The following is a 21,234-nucleotide window of genomic DNA, read 5'->3' on the forward strand; positions in this document are numbered from 1 at the left end:
TGAATAGAAACATAGCTGGATGTATAGAAACGTGCCAATATGGATACACGATTGTTGCTTAACTAGTAAGGGTTTTTTTCGGTTTATAAAAAATTACACTCCAACCTCGTGACATCATCCTCTGTATGTCCAACCAGTTTCTAGAACCGCTCAGAAAACCCTCACAAATACTGTACTCTGTACCACAATCAACAATAGCTGTAACAGGTATTAACTACACATCTAGTATCAACTTGACAGTTATGAAAGACTCATTATTAACAATGTAAAAACCAAAATGAAACAAAAACTATTGCAAAATGATATAAAACTAAAGACATTATAAATCAAAAATCGTCATGGTATATTGTCATATGATCTACCGTCTGGAATGCATTGATGTACAAAATATAAAATTATTAAGATTGAATTAAGATTGATCATTATCTAAAAATAAAAAAACAAACAACAACATAAAAACTCAGGTGATTAAAAAAAATAAACATGAGGCACAATCAACATGCTTACTATTTGTTTTTGTCCTAGTTTAGTATTTATTCCTAATTTTTGCGTCAATTTTTGGTGTTTCTTTGGGGCAGATCTGGTTAGAAAAGTGTTGCCAGTTAAGCAACATTTTGTACAAAAAGTTTAGGTGCTGTAAACTTAAGCTTCAGTCTCCACCTTTTCAGCCAGTACTTTAATGATTAAAATATTAGCTTCAACACACCCGCTATCAATAGTTTCTTGGGCACACATTAAAATATTATAAGATACATTCTAAGAATAAAAAAACTTAAAGGGATGAAATTACTGTTTAATAAAACAGTTCTTGCTCTTCATTGTCATCATCCGGTTTCAGAATGGTTGCTGTTGGTTACAGCTTCACGTCAGAGTTTGGCTCATTTACCTTTGATTGGCCGAAGTGAAGGTGAAGAGGAGAATTCACAATCAGAAACCTGTGAGTCTGTTTGGGGGGAAAATGTAACTTAAGTGTTTTTGAAAATGTAAAAATGAACATTTTCAGAGTTAAGTGTAATAAAGTAGTTTTAAATTTGTTTAAAATAAATTGTAGTACCATAATTAGGGTACAGAAATGTCCCCAAAGCATTGTTGGATTTTCTGTTGATTGATTGATTAATTGATTGATTGAGCTAAATTAGGAAAGGGTTTTGCAAGTTTTACTATTGTATGTTTACTGCTGAACCTGAGGGTAACATGTTTGCAAACTGTTAAATGTTTGTCTCCAGTGCCTATAGTTATTATTTAAAAGAGGCTAGTTAGTTAGCTAGCTAATGCCATACGCAACTCTTTTATCCAAAACCAGTTAGCTAATCCAACCAAATTTGGATAAGTAGAAAACAAATTGAGAGTTTATGATTGTGTGTCGCCTATTCATGTCTATGACAGTGTCATACTAACAGCCCCATCATGTAGCCTCCAATGACTGTAGCTTTAGGCTAATGCGAAGTCACTAAAATGTTAGCATGTCGTCTAAATAAGGTACACTTAAGGTTAATGTGTTGAGTCACTGCTCTTCCGGACATACAACTTAAAACAGTCAAAAGTTGTCAGTTTCAGTGAGAACTACAATCATTTTTTTTTTTTTTTTACATTTATTTGACAGCTTTCCTAACTCATTGGTTCTGACATGTTGCTAACACTCAGCTATCATTACCCAGGTTGATACTTTACACTTATTTTACATTTCACAGTAACTGGTACAGGTGTCATGCCAAACATTAATCCTATGATTTTATGTGCGCGCGATTATTAGTTTTATTATTATTTGTCTAATATTTTTATTATATTTCCAATTATTAATATAATTAATTAATTCTCCATCTAACACACTGTAAGCACTGTAATAGATTTTTACTGATTAACGTGTTTTGAAAGGATCCTTGCAAATGGCTGTGCGCTATTTCATCTACTCTGTATTCTACATTATAATCAATACAGATCCTTTTGGCCACTGGATTTCTGCTGCACCCTCTGCATTTTTTTTTATAACTTTCTTCAAAGAGATTTCAAGACATTTTTAATGTCAATGGAAGTTTTTACCTGGATGATATATAAAAGTCACTTTGACAGAAACTGATTGCAGATATGTCTGAGAGCAACAGTTTCTGAAATACTCAGACCAGCTCCTCTGGGGTCAACAATTAGCCACATTCAAAATCACTTAAATCCCCTTTGTTCTCTATTATGATAATCAGTTTAAATTTCCACTGTTATTCTTGACCATGCTTGCATTAATAAATCCACTGAGTTGCTGCCATGTGATTGTCTGATTAAGTATTTGACTTAAGGAGCAGTTGAACAGGTGTAATGAAATGTATCCAAACATTTAACAGAAATCCATATAAAGCCAACTCTATTAGTGTGGGACTACTTAACCTTTTTATGCAAGAAAACACCTCGCCATGCTCTTCATACTCTGAAAAATTATGCAGGAAGTTGTTTCTCCAAATAGATCTGTATATCATGGTTTTCTTTACCCCTTTTTCCTGACCTCTCTCAGATGCGGTTCTGGTTTCATTATGCATGAAATCCATGAGAGATGTAGAGGCGTCGTTGTAGAGGAGCAGCTTCCCTTCCCAGAGGTGGCGCCTGTGTGCTTCAGACTAAAGCAGACGAGTAGACCCCGCAAATGGTTCCTCAAAATAGTCTCTGGCCCATATCCTTTCTGTACTGAATGAAGTAAGAATGTCATTAACTCAATTTCAAACCTTTTTATTTATTTTTATGGTTTTTTTTCTCTTGTATACCACTCAATATGTCCACGTAAAATACTTTTAGTATGAAAGCTTCATCTGTTGTTGATGAATTTTTTTGAATGTGTTTAGACCTTAACCTCTTCTTCTTCTACATGGTTGGATTATTTGTCCATACTGGTGGTCCTGCTCAGCTGCGTGAATGACGGCATGTACCAGCCTTGTGTAGAGGTGGAAGAGGAGAGCTTCACCCGAGAGGTTGTTATAATGAGCTGAGCGTCAGAAGAAGAGACTAGCAGACTAGAAGTGTTTACTAGAGACCTGCTTATGTTTTAGTCCAATGCTTATCACTGTGCAGAAGAAATTATGCATCTTCATCTTCATCATCTTTGGTTGGCTGTTCTAGTTCTGTAGAAAAAAATGTAAATTTTGGGAATCATGAATATTTTGCTAATATTACTACGGCTGAACTTCAAATCATAGCAATTTAGATGAAGATGGCACAACAGGTCCAACAGAAAGTATACAAATGTACAACACGTGAACTGTCCCTTTAAAGACTAATGATAAGCTGTAGTTTATAACACACTTCGTAAACTCTCTCATTTGTTAGTACCATAATGTGCTTGCGTAATCTTGATTCTTGGCTTCATGATGTCCCCGCTGAAAAATCCTGAAGTGCTTTGTCAAGGACAGGTTTTAAGTTTAAAATGTGAGTTTTTGTACCATATATGATACTAACAGTGCTAGTCCTACACTTAATATTTCAATTCTGCAGCTGCTTTTTAAATGTTCTTCTTTAAAAACTGACAGGATTACTGACATCATTTAAAAGATTTGTTGGTTTGTCTTATTTGTGGCCAAAAACAGATTTAACACAGAAAGAGAGAATTTTGAATGACATACATGTATTTCATTTCCACATATTTCTGTTGAATGACTTTAATTAAAATGGTTATCTCTTTTTTCTTAACCTGACATAAGTCAGCATTAACTGCGTCAGAACAGTCACTTAACAATATGTCATCTTAAAGTGGAGGTAACTTATTGTAATAAGTCAAATTAAACAGTAAAATCTTGTAGGAATGGATCAGAGCCCATAGCCTGACCCCAAGACCCCCTTAAAAGCTCAGATGCAGCATCTGGATATAGTATGTTATATCTGTGCTACTGCCGTTGTTACCAGTGATTGTATGTTAACAGTATGCCTTGTATGTTTTGATATTTGATATGACGTTGTTTTTCGTTCTCTGTATACAGATTTTGGGTTCTCTCGTCTTTCTTTACTTCATCATGGAAATGCTCATTAAGACAATAGCCCTGGGATTCATCGGCCATAAAGGAAGCTACCTGAGCAGCCACTGGAACAAGTTTGATCTTTTCATCATCTTTGCAGAGTTAGTATCCATGTGTCTATATCTATGTGTCTCTAGAATTTAGTTTCAGTTTAAAAACTTTTGCAGGGCAACTCCAAAAAGATGCAGTTTTACATTATTGGAAGGCACACTTATTTTTATGAATGAAAGAAAGTAAAGCTCTTCTTCTCGTTTGTGTCTGTAACTGCCCCCTCAGGCTAATGGATTATACGTTTAGATTCTTTAATCTCCACGTAGAAGCATCTCATGCCATCAAGCCAGTGAGACTAATCAGCCGAGTACCAAGTAAGTCGATATTTACAGAGTTTGGATAGAACAGAGGCCTGATGATTGTCATTATTTAGATTAGTATGGTTATTTTGAATGTACACTACATTGTTTAGACTGGAGGGCTAAACAAGGAGAGTTTTAAAAGGCAGGCGAGCATGTAGCATGGTCATCCAAGTTTGTGAATTTGATAACTCAAGTACAAAGTGATGTATGAGTTTCAGTACATCACCTATGATATCATAGATGTATTTACTAAAAATCTTGGACTAGTTCAAATCTCAGTGACCTTGACCTCAAGCTCAAGTTCTCTGAAAATCTTGTGATTGCGATAATTCGAGAATAAGGTGACGTAGGATTTTGTAATTGAATCCATAGGTGTGTCTACTGGGAGGTTGAGGGGTAGCAGTGTTTTTTCTTTGTTAAAATTAGATTTAGTTTAAAATGTTGAAGCACTCCAGTTAAACAACAGTAACAAAGATTTTTGCTCCACAGGTTGTTTATTTGTAACTGAATACTGTGAATAAAGGTATTTGCTAATTTATATGTGATTATAAAGGGGAAAATTTAACATTTCATCACTGCATTGTAACCGTTGTGACAAATCTCCCTGAAGTATACAACGTCAATAAAGTATCTTTTAAATATTTAAGATTTCACAGTAAGTAATGTAAGTAATTAAATTCTGAGACGTTTTTCGTGGAATCTTTTCAAAACAATAAGAAAACAATGTAATAAGAAATTAGTGAAATTTCTCACTTTCGGATTTATTTCTTCAGGATGTTTGGTTGATTTTCTGTCCCTCTCCAGTAAAATGAAATAACCATATGTCACGAAGTGGGATGGACTCAAGCGCATACTTCACAAAAAACACAGCACACCAGCAAGCCCGCACACCAAGGGTTCCAGGGAAATGGAATTCCTGTTTACAGACAACAAGTGATAAATCCAAAGGGTCAGTGATACGAAAAGGCAACAAGAGACTAGTACTTCGGAGCTTACTACCGAGGTTACTCAATAGTCCAGCGACGACATGTTTCCAGCCACTGCCTTAAGTAGTGGATGAGTTCAGGCGATGAGCCACAGGTGTGTGATTAACTTCAGGTGCGAGGGCCAGGGGCGGGAGCCCCCAATGAGCTCCGCCCCGGCGAGACACGGCAAGCGTGAGAGAGGTAGATGTAAACAAGAAACATATGTAGCCAACCTGAGTCAGCCGGGCAGACACGGGGACCATGACACCATAAGACCACAGAGAGCAAACTTACAATTTCAGGAGGGGATCAAATAATTATTTCCCCCAGTGTATGGATTCGTTGTTTGGTCATCATCGAGCATATGGAATGCAGTAATTGAGTTTCTGTTAAGCTTTTTACTATGATCTATACAATTACACAGTACCTGCTGGATCCAAGGAGAAGGGTTTTAGTCCAGAATTACAAAACAAATTAAAGTTTTCAGAGAAAGTCGAACTATTATTCACGTAAGCTACCATTTTCTTGCTCATTTGTGTAGGTATGCGGATATTGGTGACAATACTCCTTGAAACGGCCCCCATGCTTGGTAATGTTCTCATCCTCTACGCGTTTGTCATCCACATCTTCGGAGTCATTGGAGTTCAGATGTGGGCGGGGAAGTTGCGCAACCGCTGCTTCCTGGGCGACGACATCCTGACGTATGTAAACTGCTTCATCTGCTCTTCTAAGACTTTCATGTTTTTTCTTTTCTCTCTGGGCAGCACAAGCTTCTAACAAACTTTAACCAATTATTTAATCCAACTCTCTGCCTATGGCAAATAATGTCTGTAAGTATTAAATTTATCAAATGCCTTCCATCCATTTTCTACTGCCTATTGGGGGCAGGGTCGTGGGTGCAACAACCTAAGCATAAAACCCAAACCTCCCACACCCCAGCTTATCCAGTGGAACACCATCTGACAGATGTAATCTCTCCAGTTTGTCTTGGGTCTATCCTGGGACCTCCTCCCGGTGGGGACTGCTTGGATCACCTCACCCAGGAGGCATTCCAGTCAGATGCCTGAACCATCTCATCTGGCTGCTTTCGATGTGGAGGACTAATGGCTCTACTAGTGAACTCCTCAATCTATCTTTAAGGAAGAAGCCACCCTTTGGAGAAGTCCCATACACTCAAAGTACCCCCACAGGATACTCAAAAGGACGCCGTCAAATGCCTCATTTAAAAACTGTGTTCTTTATTTAATGTGGTCATTTCTGTCTAATAGTAAGTGTAACAAATATGCAAAAAATGAACAAATCGGGAAGGGGCATACATTTTCATGGCATTGCAAAAACCCTACAATATTAGACAGAAAACCTCAACATCTGACATGAGCAAGTACCAGATGACTGTGGGACAGAAAAAAAAACATTCTTACAGAAAGAAACATCTGGCAGAGCCAGGCTCAGGGAGGGGTTGCCATATCGTTAGCTTCATAGCATAAGTGCCTAAGTCATTGACTTAGTCAAATGACTTAGGCAATTATGCTATGAAGCTAACGATATACAGCAGCTTCTCATACATACAACACTGAAATGATTGACTATATTTAAATGATTGTTTTACATAATATGTGCACATTGTTATCTGTTTCTATCTAGAATTTATAACGTGTCTCTGAGTCCATACTTTGTGCCCATCTTTGGTGGACGGTCCTCGTTCATCTGTTCACCTGACGACAAGGGTGGAGGACGCTTTTGCCGTGATGTGCCGCCCTACCAGGAGCATGGCAAAATCTGCACACTGGCTGCAGACGAGCCGATCCAAGCCGGCCAATGTGTAAACTGGAACATGTACTACAATGTATGCCGTGCTGGGGACCACAACCCTGACTTGGGAGTTATTAACTTTGATAACATCGGCTATGCCTGGATAACCATTTTCCAGGTAAGAAATTGTTGATATGCACAGAAAAACATCTGGATTATGTCGACCTCTGTATGGCAGTTCATTCAAAGATTCAAAATTCATAAAACAAATGCATTTTCTTTGGCATATAGTGCAGTTTATCTGTTCATCTGCCTGCTGTTTTGCCATCTGTAATGTAGAGGGATAGTATTTATGTCTCTCTGTGTCTCCCTGCTCCCAGGTTGTGACACTTGAAGGATGGACCAATATCATGTATTATGTTATGGACTCTTATTCCTTCTGGAGTTTTGTGTTTTTCATACTTGTCACTATTGTAAGTACCCACACCTGTTAAATCATTTTTATTATGTATTCAATAACAAGTATTGACGTGCCCTTCTGGAAACCAAAACTACTAAATCAGAGGATGCTGAACTTTTTGTTTCTTATGTGTAGATTTCAACAACCCTTCATAGTTGGTTGTGCAATTTCCCCAGAAACTCTATAGCTAATTCTTCATCTCCTCAACTAGATTGGCTCCTTTATCATAATGAATGTGTGTGCAGTCATCATTGCAACCCAGTTCTCAGAGAACTTCGCAAGAGTCACAACAGAGCAGCATGCTGGTCCTCTGTCTTTTAAAACTCTCTTCAGGAAGTTTGTTTCCTTCCTGAAGATGATGACCACCAGGTAAGAAAAGTACTGTGGCTTTAAAATCTAGACTTTGTTGTGTTTGAGGTCAGATTTGTAGTTTACAGGGTGCTAAAGTATGTAAGACTGTGTCAGGAATGTAGTTTTAAAAGTATTAGTCATGTCAGCTAGGTAAAAAAAACAAAACAAAGTTGAGCTTTCTTTACAAATGGAAGTAAAAAGAAGAAATATTTAAGAATAAGAATACAGAAAGTACTAGAAGAACATAGGCCACAGCTTAGGTCAATGTGTGTTTACATCATAACAGGGTGCAGCCCGTCAAGAGCTCAACACATGTCAAACCCACACTGGTAAGACCAGTTTGCAACTGGGTGCAGTAACATCAGTCATAATAGCGTTAGCTGTTTGTGATTCGCCTAACCAACTGTCTCATCTTCCAGCATCAGGTCTGGATCCCTTTCAAGGAAAAGTTTAACATTCTCATCAACACTAAATTCTTTAATCGAATCATCATTATTGCTATTTTCATCACTATTGTTACCATGGCGATGGAGCACTACAACCAGGTGAGACATGTTTGCGATTATTTATCACATAAATTTGATCTCAGTGATATAAGAAGCTTGCGCTGTTAGATTAAGAGTAAGAAGAGATAAGAGGCGTCATTAAAAAAATCCATATTTACTTTTGCATCTAATGATGACTCTTCCCTTACGTTCATGCATTTAAATGATTCTTATTTCTCTTGTCTGTGTGTGATTCTGTTTTCTTATTTATTTCCATTTTCTCCTCCTGCAGCCTCAGGAGTTGACGCGAGTATTAATTGTCAGTAACATAATTATTACCATTATATTTGTGGTGGAGATGATAATAAAGCTGATCGCCCTCTCGTGGATGTACTTTGCGGACCTTGACAACATCTTCGACTTTGTGGTTGTTCTCACCAGGTATAAACCTTTATCCTTTGACTTTGAAACTTTGCTTATTGTTTTATTGTGTCACATTCGCAAACATTTCTTTGTTTCTTTAGGGGTTTCTCAAGTTTAAATAAATGTAACTTTATTCTCGCTCTTCTTACTTTTGTCATTTTTATTTTTCTTATAAATATTTCTGAAGCCACATCCTAGTGTTTGTATCATGTTAGATGTATTTCCAACAGGTCAGACTAATGATATCAGTATAATAAAGCATCATCTCAGCATACGGTTATTAGTCATTGTGGACAAAGTGATCTGACAGAGCTGCACGTTAATGTGTTTGTTTGTGGTTTTCAGTTTATGGGAATTAGGCTCCAAAGCTGATGGCAAGCTGTCAGTTGTGCGAGCATTTTATGTGCTGCGCTTCGTGAGGGTGTTTCACTTCCTCCCGTACCTGAAGAGGCAACTGCTGGTCCTGAAGAGGACGATTAGAGAGGCATCCACTCTGTGCTGGTTAATGCTGTTTGTCATTTTCATTTTTAGGTATGTATCCACACACCAAGAGTCTCGGTGTACACATTTGTGAGCTCTAAGATGTTATATTCATAGACTGTATATAAACGATAGACGTTGTTTACTGGGCTGAAAAGTAAAGCCAATACCAAAGTTCCTTTAAATTACATTCTGCCTAACAGCCACCAGGGGGCGACTCCTCTAGCGTCAAGGTTTTTTGGACGTTTATGGGTCTGTGAGTGAGCCTACTCGCATCAGTAAATAATCTCCTGATATAGACATTATTTAAAATTCTTAATACATTGTGGTGCTAATTTGATAAATTATGAAAAGTAATGATGGAGAAAAATGATTTTAAAGCATTGATACTTTGCGCCTGCCAAGTGATTTACATATGAGCATGCAGTGTCCTTCACTCCACAGTCAGAGCTACTAGTTACAATTTAAAAAAACTTGATGAATAAATAAATATATTTAAGAATTTGCACAAGTTGAGGCTTCAAAATGACTGTTTGCTTCTTTAAATACAGTTCCTGATTTAGTTGTTATATTTTCTGTCACCCTTCAGATGCCATATTTACATACATGTGATTCTCACTGCAGCTTGCTGTTTGTTTGCAGCATTGTGGGCATGCACCTCTTTGGATGCAAATTCCACTTCAGGTCAATATATAATGAAACCGCTGATGATCGAAAAAACTTTGACAGCCTGCTGTGGTCCATGGTCACTGTGTTCCAGGTGAGGTTTTGACTTTGGGATGTGTGTTGTTTCATTGTCATGTGCACTCAATGGGCGCTTTATTAGGAACATGTGTCACCATCAATAGAAACCTCCGGGATGTGGGGGATCATAAAGTGTCCAGTGAGTGTATGGCCGGAGTCTTTATGCATGGAAAATGATGTGCTATGTGTTAATAGATAATCTTTTATTATACTACATATTATCAAAGAACTTCTAAATATTCAAGAACATGGAAAACACAATGAAAATGAGGCTGTAGTGTAGGATGTGGGGGAATGTCATCAATGTCATTGATGTACAGCTGACAAATCTGCAGCCCCTCTGGCCATGTGATGCTCTCATGTCAATTTGGACCAAAATCTCCAAGCTGTGTTTCCAGCACCTTGTTGAATCTGTGCCACAAAGAATGAAAGTTTTGTTAATCTATCTAGATTCTGACTCAGGACGACTGGAACGTGGTGCTTTATAATGCCGTGGCTGCCACCTCCCCGTGGGCAGCTATCTACTTTATTGCCATCATTGTGTTTGGAAAAAATGTTCTTCTTAATGTACTGGTGGGCATAGGGGTTGACAGCTTCCAGGCCAGGGTAAGAACTGTTTCAGTTTTCTTGAGTTTAATGTTAAGTTACGATAACATTAAAGGTGTGTGTGTGCACACACACCGCTGCCGATCTCTGTTTCCTGATGTACCTTCTGACAGCCCAGTGAAAACATTCATCAAGACTCCTCTCGCTGTCCCAGCTTGGCATGTGAGGCCGAAAGCTCCCTTGAGGAGGTACTGAGAAGGCTTTTAATTGACTTTGCTATTTGCTGATTTATAAATCCAGCAACTGGCTGAAGGTGCCTTTGTTCAAACATTCACACTGCCACTCACACCTTTGCTCATGTTATTCCAGGGCCCCAGAACAATCACAGGAGAATATTCTGTTCCTGCCACTGAGCCCAGCAGATCCAGTGGGAGTGCCTCAGCCTCTGAGATTCCCTCCACACAGACAAAAAACAACAGTTTCACTGTAAGTATAAAAATGATTGTTTTTAAGGTCTAGGTTGGCTTTTTTTCAGTATTTTATTTATGCTTTGGATAAAGAGGAGTGACCGATGTGTGACCGTTGACTCCTGCAGAGATTTTTGAATAGGATTCAGAAAGTGCTGCTGTGGTGCCAACAGCATAAAGACTGGTCATTGTACATGCTGTCCCCACAGAGCAGGTAAGTGATTCACACACAACAAGGGACACACACTTCATACTTAGTTTCATGAGATTTTTTACTCTGTACTTTATTACGTTTGACTGGACAGAGCTCCACTGACTTTTACGTTTTTACTAGCTGAGATTTCCTTAACACTGAAGCTCATTCAAGTCCACTAAACTAGTTAATAGTTACTCAGAACTTAGAAAGACTTTTCCTGTGCGGCTCCACAAATCTGTAATTTACTTGGATACAAATCAACAGTCATTTAAATTGTATTTAATCCGCCTTCGCTCCTGTCCTATCTGTTGCTGGCATTAACGCTCTGGAGTCACCGAACACGGCAGCACTTTCAGATCATTCACACGTTAGCAGCAAGACGCTGAGTCTTTGTTTCAACTGGTGTTTGAACAAGTTTTAATCCTAACAGTGCAGCTATGTGGATGTTAATGGCACTTTGATGCAAATAAGTCCTACACCATGAAAATAGATTGACGCTAATAAGATAACCATGCTTACAGTATGATGAAAGTGGCCTCAGAGGGCTAACAGCAGCATGTTTAGCTGGATAGACAAAGTCCTAATGACAGTACCTGAATAGTGTATTTACTGTCCATGTCCTGTTTGTTATGAACTGCACAGGTTCTCCCTGATTTCCTTGACCTTGTAAGACAAATCAATATTTTATAGAAAGTAAAGGTAAAAGTATAAAATTCTACACTTCTGAGGACCAACTGGATTCAAACATATACATATTTTACCTGTATATTCGATGAAAGGTGAATTTGTGCATACACATACCTAAATTTAAAATTAGTTATCTAAAATATTCAAATGGTTTTACAGAACAGTGAGAGGAATCCTCGGGACATTTCAAGCCTCATGTTTTTCTGACCTTAATTGTGTTTGTTTCGTTCTTAAACGACTGTAATTACAGTGTCGGTGTTTGTTTTAGGTTGCGTAGATTTTGCCAGCGTTTGATGTCTCACAAGGAGTTTGACCATGTGATTCTCTTCTTCATTCTGCTGAACTGTGTCACCATTGCTATGGAGAGGCCCAGTATAAACCCTAAAAGCATGGTGAGACCCACATCTGGAGCAGTGACAGATATACTCACTCAGAGAAGCACAAATATATAGACACATTTCAGATGTGGCATCTGTGTGGCGTTACATGCTGCCAAGCTGGGTGATGAACACTTCAGGCCTCTGTGCAGTCCTGTAAAAAAAACGTAAAAAGATTTAGCCTGTAGAGTCTGAGGTCTTTGAGTCTCGCACGGTCTGACTTTGGGGCGAACTTGCTCCTGAGAAGATTGTGGCATTGTGTTAACACTCACTCGAACTCCCCAGACCAGCAAACGGACAGTACTTTTGCTTCTATAGAGGTTTTCACACTTGCACGTAATGTGTGAAACTTCTTTAGTATACCTAATGAAGTGTCAAGTGAGCGTATGTTTCTAAAAGAAAACACATGTAGGTTACAAGTGAATGTCGCTCTGCTCTAAAGGAACGCTTGATCCTGAATGCATCCTGTTCTGTTTTTACTGCCGTCTTCCTGATCGAGATGGTTATTAAGGTAAACACCAGATTTGCTTTTATTTATTTTTTCAAAATAATGTTCTTCAGTTTTGATCAAACATTTTCAACCTCAGATTGTGAGTACTTTCAGCTTTGGGAATCAGGGATGTTTTGAATTTATACTGTTGATGTATTGCTTTAACACAAGGTTATAGCTCTTGGCTTGGTGATCGGGAAGGGCAGCTACTGCCGGTCATTCTGGAATCTCATGGACGGCTTTTTGGTGATTCTGTCCTCAACCAACTTTATTATCACTTTGGTCACTTCTGACAAAAAGAACATGCTCAGCATCCTCAAAGTTTTTCGGCTGCTAAGAACACTTCGCACGCTGAGGTACCGTGTGTACACACACGCTGTGTAAATAGATGTTTGTTGTCATATGCAGCACCTCATTTGAGATTTGTCTTACTTTTCTCTGTATATGTCTGTGTGTAAATGTGCTGGCGTTAATACATACATGTATGTTTGTGTGTCCCAGGATGATCAAGCAAACCCCAAAACTGAAGCTGGCTGTCAAAGCTCTTATTGCCTCTGCTAAACCAATTGGGAACATTGTCCTGATTTGCTGTGTCCTCTTCTTTTTCTTTGGGATCCTTGGGGTTCAGGTTAGCCCCCACCCCCTCCCAAACACACCACACACACACACACACACACACACACACACACACACACACACACAGACTTTTTGAACAAAATTACAGCATGACTGCTTGTTAGCTTTTAGCCAAAAATTCACAGTTAACACCCAAGAGTGTGTACTCCTTTTGGCATCAACAGTGTAATAACCTGACATCACAATAAACCCTCTGCCTCTGTCTTTATTTCACACTCACGCTGCAGCTGTTCAAAGGAAAGTTCTTCTACTGTGAGGGTGAAAACACTTCAAACATCACCAATAAGGCCGAATGTCTCTCTGCTAATTATACGTGGGTTCGGAAGGAGTACAACTTTGACAACTTTCCTCAGGTACGGACTAGTTCCACATTGTTGTTAAGTACAAGTATAGAAACGATCAACAGCTCCATATTTAACACAACTTGTCCATCATGTCCACATTCCCCCCTCTACACATGTCCAAATCATCTCGGCCTTCCATCTCTACCTTTGTCTCTAAATCAAGTTTCATATTTAAGTCAACCTTCCCCTTCCCCCTCTCGTCCTACTTTGTCTTCGGCTAACAGTAGCATGGTTTCCACTGGATCTGTTGCCCAACAGCACTGTAGCCATTGTTAACAGTTAACCCTCCCCTTTTATCTGAGGTTGAGATAGGTACAATAGGTACAGCCTCTCTGTGGCTGAGTTTAAAACATTTCATCTCAGAAGTAGGATTCAAACTCAGACCTCCAGAGGAGACTGTGACTTGTTAATATTAATGTTCTATTAATATTGGCACCCAGAAAATAAATGTATGTCAACTTAACAGCTGTTTCTGTGTTTCTTATTCAGGCTCTGATAGCCTTGTTTGTGATGTACTCTAAGGACGGCTGGATGAACATCATGTATGATGGACTGGATGCTGTGGGAGTAGATCAACAGGTAGTTTTGCTACCAGTACTTTAATGTATGTTTTGCATTGTTGCTAACACACATTATGAAGTAAAAGGATTGTGATTATATGGGATGATGTAACTAAGTTCATGGTTTGAATTTACTTTTTTTGTTTTTCAAGCAAGTTTCATGGGTTTGCTAACTGAGTTCTTAGGATCCAGGAAATAAATGAAGGTCTGAAGGACATAATAAAAAACCCATCAACAAATTCATGTAGAAGAAGTAAGGGTGCCCTTAGTTTTTCACATACTATTTTTACATTTTTGTTTAGTTTTTGTAAATTAATAGTAACACAGACTAATGCTTGATGTGCTGTTGTTCATCTGAGGATATATTTATGCCATTTTAAGACCTGGTGGTGTCATGATCTATGAAAATTTGAAAATTTGACATCCACCAAGGTCTTCAAGGTCACCTCAATAATTTAAAGGTCAAAACACTGTAACTTAGAAACTACAGTTCCTAAGACTGTGGTGTTTGTTGTCAACATATAGAAAGTACCATACAAAAAATTAAAATATCATGTCACATGACCTCTGCAATATTTGTATTGCAATATTTTCACTGCACTCCAAACTTTTTTGCAATACATTTAAAAATAACAAAGAAAACAATGAATATATACAAAATACAACACTATTACTGTTACTATTACAAGTAAATACCTCCCACAGAGTGAGGTGCCCTGACAGAGGTTTGCTCTCTGAGCGCTTCTTTATATGTTTCCAGTCCTTCACACACTCTAATGTCCAGTCTAATGTCACTATAGAACGATTATTAAAGTCCGATTATTTAGTTCTTAAATTTCTCACAGACTTTCCTCTTGTGTTTCTTTTTCAGCCTGTGAAGAACTATAACGAATGGATGCTCATTTATTTCATCTCCTTCATGGTAATGAGTTTTTTCCTCCTCGACATGTATATCGGCGTCATGGTGGAGACCTTCCACGTGTGCCGGCAGCAGCAAAAACAATCGCTGCAGAGAGGAGGAAACTCACGGGATAAAAGTAAAGTTGATGAAAATAAAGCATCGTTGGGCAAGATACTGAACTCTGAGACTTCCTCTCGATGCACCTATCAGAGTGTAGATGTTGGTGGATGTTTAAATACCTGTACCCTTACATGTGTGCATGTCTCTTCCAGGTAGAGAGGAGAATTATTTCAGGCACTACTCCCTCGTGCGTCGCCGTATCTATGACCTGAGTACCAGCAGATTCCTCGAGTTATTCATGACAGTAGTCGTCTTCATTAATGTCGTGTTGATGGCTTCGGAACACTATAATCAGCCTTTGGTAATGCAAATCCACACACACACACACACACACACACACACACACACACACACACACACACACACACACACACACACACACACACACACACACACACACACACACAATCCTTTCAAAAAATGCACATGTATCTATGATAGAAATGTGTGTGTGTTCAGTATGTAGATCAGATGATAGAGTACTCCTTCTATGTGTTCACTGTCCTCCTGGTCCTGGAAATCATGCTAAAGGTTGTGGCGTTTGGCGTACTGAGGTTCATAAAAAACAGGTAACACAATTATGCCCAAGAATTTAACTTACGTGGTTTGTTGGGTTTTGTAAAGGCCTGATTGACTGCATGATGTGTGTTTGTCTTTAGTTGGAATATGCTGGACATCGCTATAGTCTTGGTTTCCTTCATCGTTATCATTTTCACCAAGATGAATATGGAACACCGTCTTCCCATTAATCCCAGCATCCTGAGCGTCACTAGAGTGCTCAGACTAGCACAAGGTACACACACACAAACACACACTTGACAATATGAGATCTTTTTTATTACTAAGGCATTTGTGTGTTCTACACATCTACAAACACTTTGAAGACAACACTTGTTTCCCTTTTCAGTGCTGAAGGCCAAGAAGATCAGAGTTCTGCTGAGAACCATTACTAAGACACTGTCACAGGTAAACACCCAGAATAAACTCACTAAGACCAGCTGATTTTACTTTCCATGCTTAGAAGTCTTTAAAACAAACCAAAAGTAGGATATATAAATATATACATTCAAATCTTCAAAGAGGATTTCACAGGCATTTTGGTTCCAGGTTGGAAACCTCTGTCTGCTCTTTATGTTCTTCTTTTTCATCTACGCTGCACTGGGAGTGGAGCTCTTTGGCAACCTCGGTCAGTCAAACTACTATCATAACAGTCACACACACACATAAATGTATTGTGCATGATGCAAAGGAACCTGATAGATGATTTATTTTATTTGCACTGCATCTACGTTGTTAAGTAGAAAAACAAGGAAGGGAGATATTTGCGTAAGTTGTACAGCAGTTTGGTCAACTGAGGTTGTTAGAAATGTGCTAAACTGAATTATTGCATTTATCAAGGAGGCAGTGCAGAAAAATCACTGTGTGTGTGTGTGTGTGTGTGTGTTGTCAGAATGCACCCCAGACTATCCATGTGAAGGCATAAATCAGTACGCTAACTTTAAGAACTTCGGGATGGCGCTGCTCACACTGTACAAAGTGTGCACAGGGGACAACTGGAGTGGCATTTTGAAGGTACGCTTGTACTCATTCACCCATGCACACAAACTCTGCACATGTTGTCTTTTAAACAGTGAAGTCCAAAACCTGTAAGTAAGGAATAATCAACACTTGAATCTCCAGTCAGGGTTTTGTGGTTCATTTATACCTGCTCTGTGTGTCTAAAGGACACATTACGCCCATGCCGTCCCAATGATAAAGCCTGTCCCAGCTACCTGTGGTGGGCCTCGCCAATCTGCTTCGCCACCTTTGTGGTCTTGGTTCATTTTGTTCTGGCAAACCTGGTGGTGGCAGCTGTCGTGCAAGCATTGGAGGAAAGCAAAGAGGTAGTGTTGCTACATGTGAACAGACTTAGAGAGCCCACAATCATGCAGGTATTCACCAATAAGAAGATCTGGTTTTGAAACCAGGATCACGCTGATAACCAGTTGTTCTCTTTTAAAGCTCACTCACAGTAACACCAACTCCTCCATATAAGCTGGAACAGTGGGCATAAGCTGCTCAGCAGGTTCTTGATAAGAGGACATCAATTTCCTGTTATATAGATCCTATTCCTGCCCCATCATCCTTTGCTGTGAACCAGTTAATAGACAACCTGGCTGGTGCATTTGGTATCTGTCAGCTTTGATGGCAAATCACCACTCAAACACTAGGTCACTTTATGTGCTAGAGCGGTAACTACATACACAATGCCTCACCAGAGCTTTTGTGATTGTCCCCCCCAGAGGTTTGAAGGAGAAGTGCGAGTTGAAATTTGTTTTTAGGAAAGAACACACCTTCCATCTGTAATCTAACAGTACAGGCTAAACTTTAGCTGTTGTCAAGCTAGTATATATATGGCCAAAGGTTTATGCATATTCATGAATGTAGGCATGAATGTCATAATAATTTGAGGATTTTATTGATTTCTTTGAACAGTTTATTGATATAGAGTACAATTATTCTAATGCCTTGAAAAACAAGACTTTGTTCCTTGGGTTTGCAATTATTGTACACCTAAGTCACGCCTTAAATAGAATAGCCATCAATAAGCTCGTGCTAAAATTATTGCTGGACATTTGCTGAAGGTAATTCTTGGCAGAATTGATAGAATCAATTTAAACTGTTTGGTTTGTTGGCACAGACCCAGATTTCAAGCATAAATCACAAATTTTCAACATGTTGTGGCCGGAGGCTTTGGGAAGGCCATCCTAGAAGCTTAATGGGCCATTTCTAAGCAGTGTCATCCAGAGTCGTCAGTTTAAACAATTATGCAAACATACAATTTAATATAATTATTTGGATATGTCACCATTTTGGCAACTGTCACCCTCAGATGAGGGAAAATTGGTTAGTGGGTAGTCATTACAGGAAGTGGCTTTTGAATGGCAAGCCATCTAGGCCATAAACATTTACAAATCATTTAAGAAACAATGGAAAAATCAACATTTATTAAGTCAGGACACTGTAAAAGTTGGTGAAAACTCCACGCTAGTAAGTGGAGTTTTGAACCTCTTCTTCTGAGTCATTGAATGCCGCTTTGTACATCACACTCAACGTTTATGAGCACTGGAAAAAGTGTGCTTTTTCCAGTGCTCAGTGACAGCAGTGATGGTGCTTTCTTAAATTATGCAGGGCCCTACCCATTGTTTTCTCATCCACTTAAGTTAAACTTTGATCACCTGGAAAAGAAGAAGTGCAGACTACACCAATTAATCATGGAATTTAAATTAAGTGGATGAGAAAACCATGGGTAGGGCCCTGCATAATTTAAGAAAACGCTGTCAGAGCTGTCACTGAGCGCTGGAAAAAGCATGCTCAGTGCTCCAAAAATGCCATTTTCCCCACCACTCAGAAGGAGGCGTTCAAAAAGCCACTCGCTGGCATAAAATATGGTGTCCTGGCGGGGTTTTCCCCAACTTACGGCATCCTGACTTATTAAACTTTTTAAATCATTTCTTAACCAGATGGGTTGTAAAAGTGTTGATTTATGGCCTTTTGAAACCTGAAAACACTGACAGCTGTTAAGCATGGTGGTGGTACCATCATGCTCCGGTGCTATATTACTACCAGTGGTTTCGGTACATAAAAAGTAGGTGGAATAATCAAAAAGGGTGACTACCTCAAAAGTCTTCAACTTCACCTCAAGTCAACTGCCAGACAACTGAATTTTGGACACAGGTGTTTAACAGGATGATGATCGTAAACATCAGAAACTATGTTTGAAATAGATAAGGCAGGCTAAGATTAAGCTTCTAGAATGGCCTCAACCCAATAGAACACTTTTGGGATGAATTAGAGCGGAGACTGCGAGCAAGGCCATCACAAATAAAGATTCCCATGAACACACTTCTAAACCTGGTGGAAAGCATTCTCAGAAGAGAAGAAGCTGTTGTAGCTGCAAATGGCAATATAGTGCATGAATGTCTCAGAGCATAGCCTCTATTTTTCAAATATAATAAATCATTACAACACAGGAATCTCTGACGTTAATCATATAGTTCATTTTAAAAAGGTATTTAGTGGCGAACGTGTATAGTATCCTATAATATCGGAAAAAATGCTAATAAAATACCTTGAAAACTGTTTTGTTGACCATGGATTATCCAGTATTAATTCTGCCACATAATAATAATCTAAACAAATCTTGGATTTCTCATGCTTAAAATGAAATAAAATCTTACACAACAATATTTAAATGTTTCAGAAAAGGCCTAAGACTGAATCCTCAGACATCATGCAGCAACCCCAGGAGTCTCCAGGCATATCTAGCTCAGCTGGTACCACCGAAGGAGTCCACTTGTAAATCACTTCATACCTTAGACTTGTTTTTGTTTATACTTCTCTGTTACTGTGACATTTTCTGATATCCTGTAAATGTTAAAATTTTTATGCCTATGTACTTTTATCTTACTGTAAACATTTTTAACGAAATTCACTTAAATGTTAACAGTTCCTTTGTTAATAGTTGTTTATATAAACTATAGGTAAACACTATATATAGATAAATACTACAGACATACACACGTTGTTTACAATTAGTAGTATTATAGTAACTGCATTACAGGTGTGTTTAAACACCAAGATCCATGATCTTATGCACTCTTTTAAATGATCAAACCTTTAAAATGTAAAGGAATAAACTTCTTATAAAAAGTAGCTGAATTGTCTTTATTCCAAAATTATTTCGAAATGAATTAAGATTTTTATAGATTTATCACCACACAAACACACACTCATGGTTTACGGTATAAGTGCTTTCACTGTATAATTAAGCAGTGTCTACATCATGGCTCATTCTAATTTAAACGAGGTGTGAAAATGAGTTGAAATTATAAAACACATTGATGACTAATATCACTGAGACAACAAACTGATCCAATCAATAAAAGTCACTTTTGGACGTTGACGGACTAGTTACACAATATGGGATCAACAAGAAAAGATTTTTAGAATATCAACAAATTAAATCCATAGTAAAAACGAAATTTAAACCGGGTCAAGTTGAACTACAAACACCACCAAGTGTGGTTCAATTTCTTACTCTTAAACCCCCCAAATTACTATCCAAAATATACAGAATGCTTTCTAAAACAGATGAATCAATATCACTTCCTATTGCAAAATGGGAAGCGGATTTATCAGTTAACTTAGACCTAAACTTCTGGTCTCAGATTTGCTTAAAAACCTTTCATCTAATTAGAAATCCCAGTCTTCAATTAATTCAATACAAAATATTACATAGAGTGCACTATACAGGTCATCGGATGTTCAAGATGGGCTTTACGTCTACCAACAACTGCTCACACTGCCAAACCAATTCACCGGACAATTATATCCACGTTCTTTGGTTCTGTCCACCAGTTCAGAAGTTTTGGCGCGAGATATGTGAAGACTTATCGAAGTGTCTGAAATGTAACATTCCAACTTCCCCCTTAGTGTGTTTGTTGGGCAGCTTAGATAATGTCACTTCAGAAAAGAATATCGCCCATATGGTTTTCACTGCCCTATGCATAGCCAAGAAAACTGTCCTCATGAACTGGAAAAATAAAAATAATCTTAATTCTAACCAATATAGAAATTATCTATTAGATTACATTAGTCTTGATACAGCCTCTGCCACCACATCAGATCAATTGCTCTGGGCTCCTTTGATCAGCTCCATCACCTAGTGGGGGTGGGGGGTCATAGTTTGGTCCCGCCTTCACTGTTGTGATTGGTGTGGGGGTAGGGACAGGCTTAGGGCGTCGGGGGGTTCCCCGGAGGCATCTTCCTTGGGGGGCTCAACCCGGGGTAGCGGTCATGTCCGGTTAGGGGCTCTGTTGGCTCTCCGGTGACTGTTTCCTCGCGGCTGCGTGCAGCGGGGCTAGGG

General features: G+C 38.7%; 1 protein-coding gene across 5 annotated transcripts; it reads left to right on the forward strand.

Annotated features, from left to right (window-relative positions):
- The first annotated feature begins 800 nt into the window (after positions 1–800).
- On the forward strand, positions 801–19,978 carry LOC147322993 (voltage-dependent T-type calcium channel subunit alpha-1I-like). Of its 5 annotated transcripts, none has more exons than XM_086303047.1 (33): positions 801–937; positions 2,501–2,655; positions 2,848–2,951; positions 3,954–4,090; positions 4,266–4,354; positions 5,849–6,008; positions 6,952–7,237; positions 7,440–7,532; positions 7,731–7,888; positions 8,157–8,199; positions 8,290–8,415; positions 8,648–8,796; positions 9,124–9,309; positions 9,883–10,018; positions 10,453–10,608; positions 10,722–10,796; positions 10,918–11,034; positions 11,144–11,229; positions 12,167–12,290; positions 12,718–12,786; positions 12,937–13,121; positions 13,267–13,393; positions 13,629–13,754; positions 14,235–14,324; positions 15,177–15,342; positions 15,479–15,627; positions 15,786–15,895; positions 15,986–16,119; positions 16,234–16,292; positions 16,434–16,512; positions 16,777–16,898; positions 17,051–17,209; positions 19,570–19,978. In XM_086303047.1, the coding sequence occupies exons 2-33, from the start codon at positions 2,520–2,522 to the stop codon at positions 19,666–19,668; spliced, it is 4,035 nt and encodes a 1,344-aa protein (XP_086159173.1). In that variant the 5' UTR covers positions 801–937; positions 2,501–2,519; the 3' UTR covers positions 19,669–19,978. The 5 variants fall into 5 exon arrangements, with proteins under 5 accessions (XP_086159173.1, XP_086159175.1, XP_086159174.1 ...); XM_086303049.1 differs by having other exon boundaries at positions 15,858–15,895; XM_086303048.1 differs by having other exon boundaries at positions 9,901–10,018.
- Positions 19,979–21,234: the final 1,256 nt, after the last annotated feature.

This window comes from Aulonocara sp. 'chitande type north' Nkhata Bay, linkage group LG8 (assembly GCF_057382095.1).
Source record: "Aulonocara sp. 'chitande type north' Nkhata Bay isolate Kocher_YH1m ecotype deep benthic linkage group LG8, A_spYH_male_GT1.1, whole genome shotgun sequence".
Taxonomy (NCBI): domain Eukaryota; kingdom Metazoa; phylum Chordata; class Actinopteri; order Cichliformes; family Cichlidae; genus Aulonocara; species Aulonocara sp. 'chitande type north' Nkhata Bay.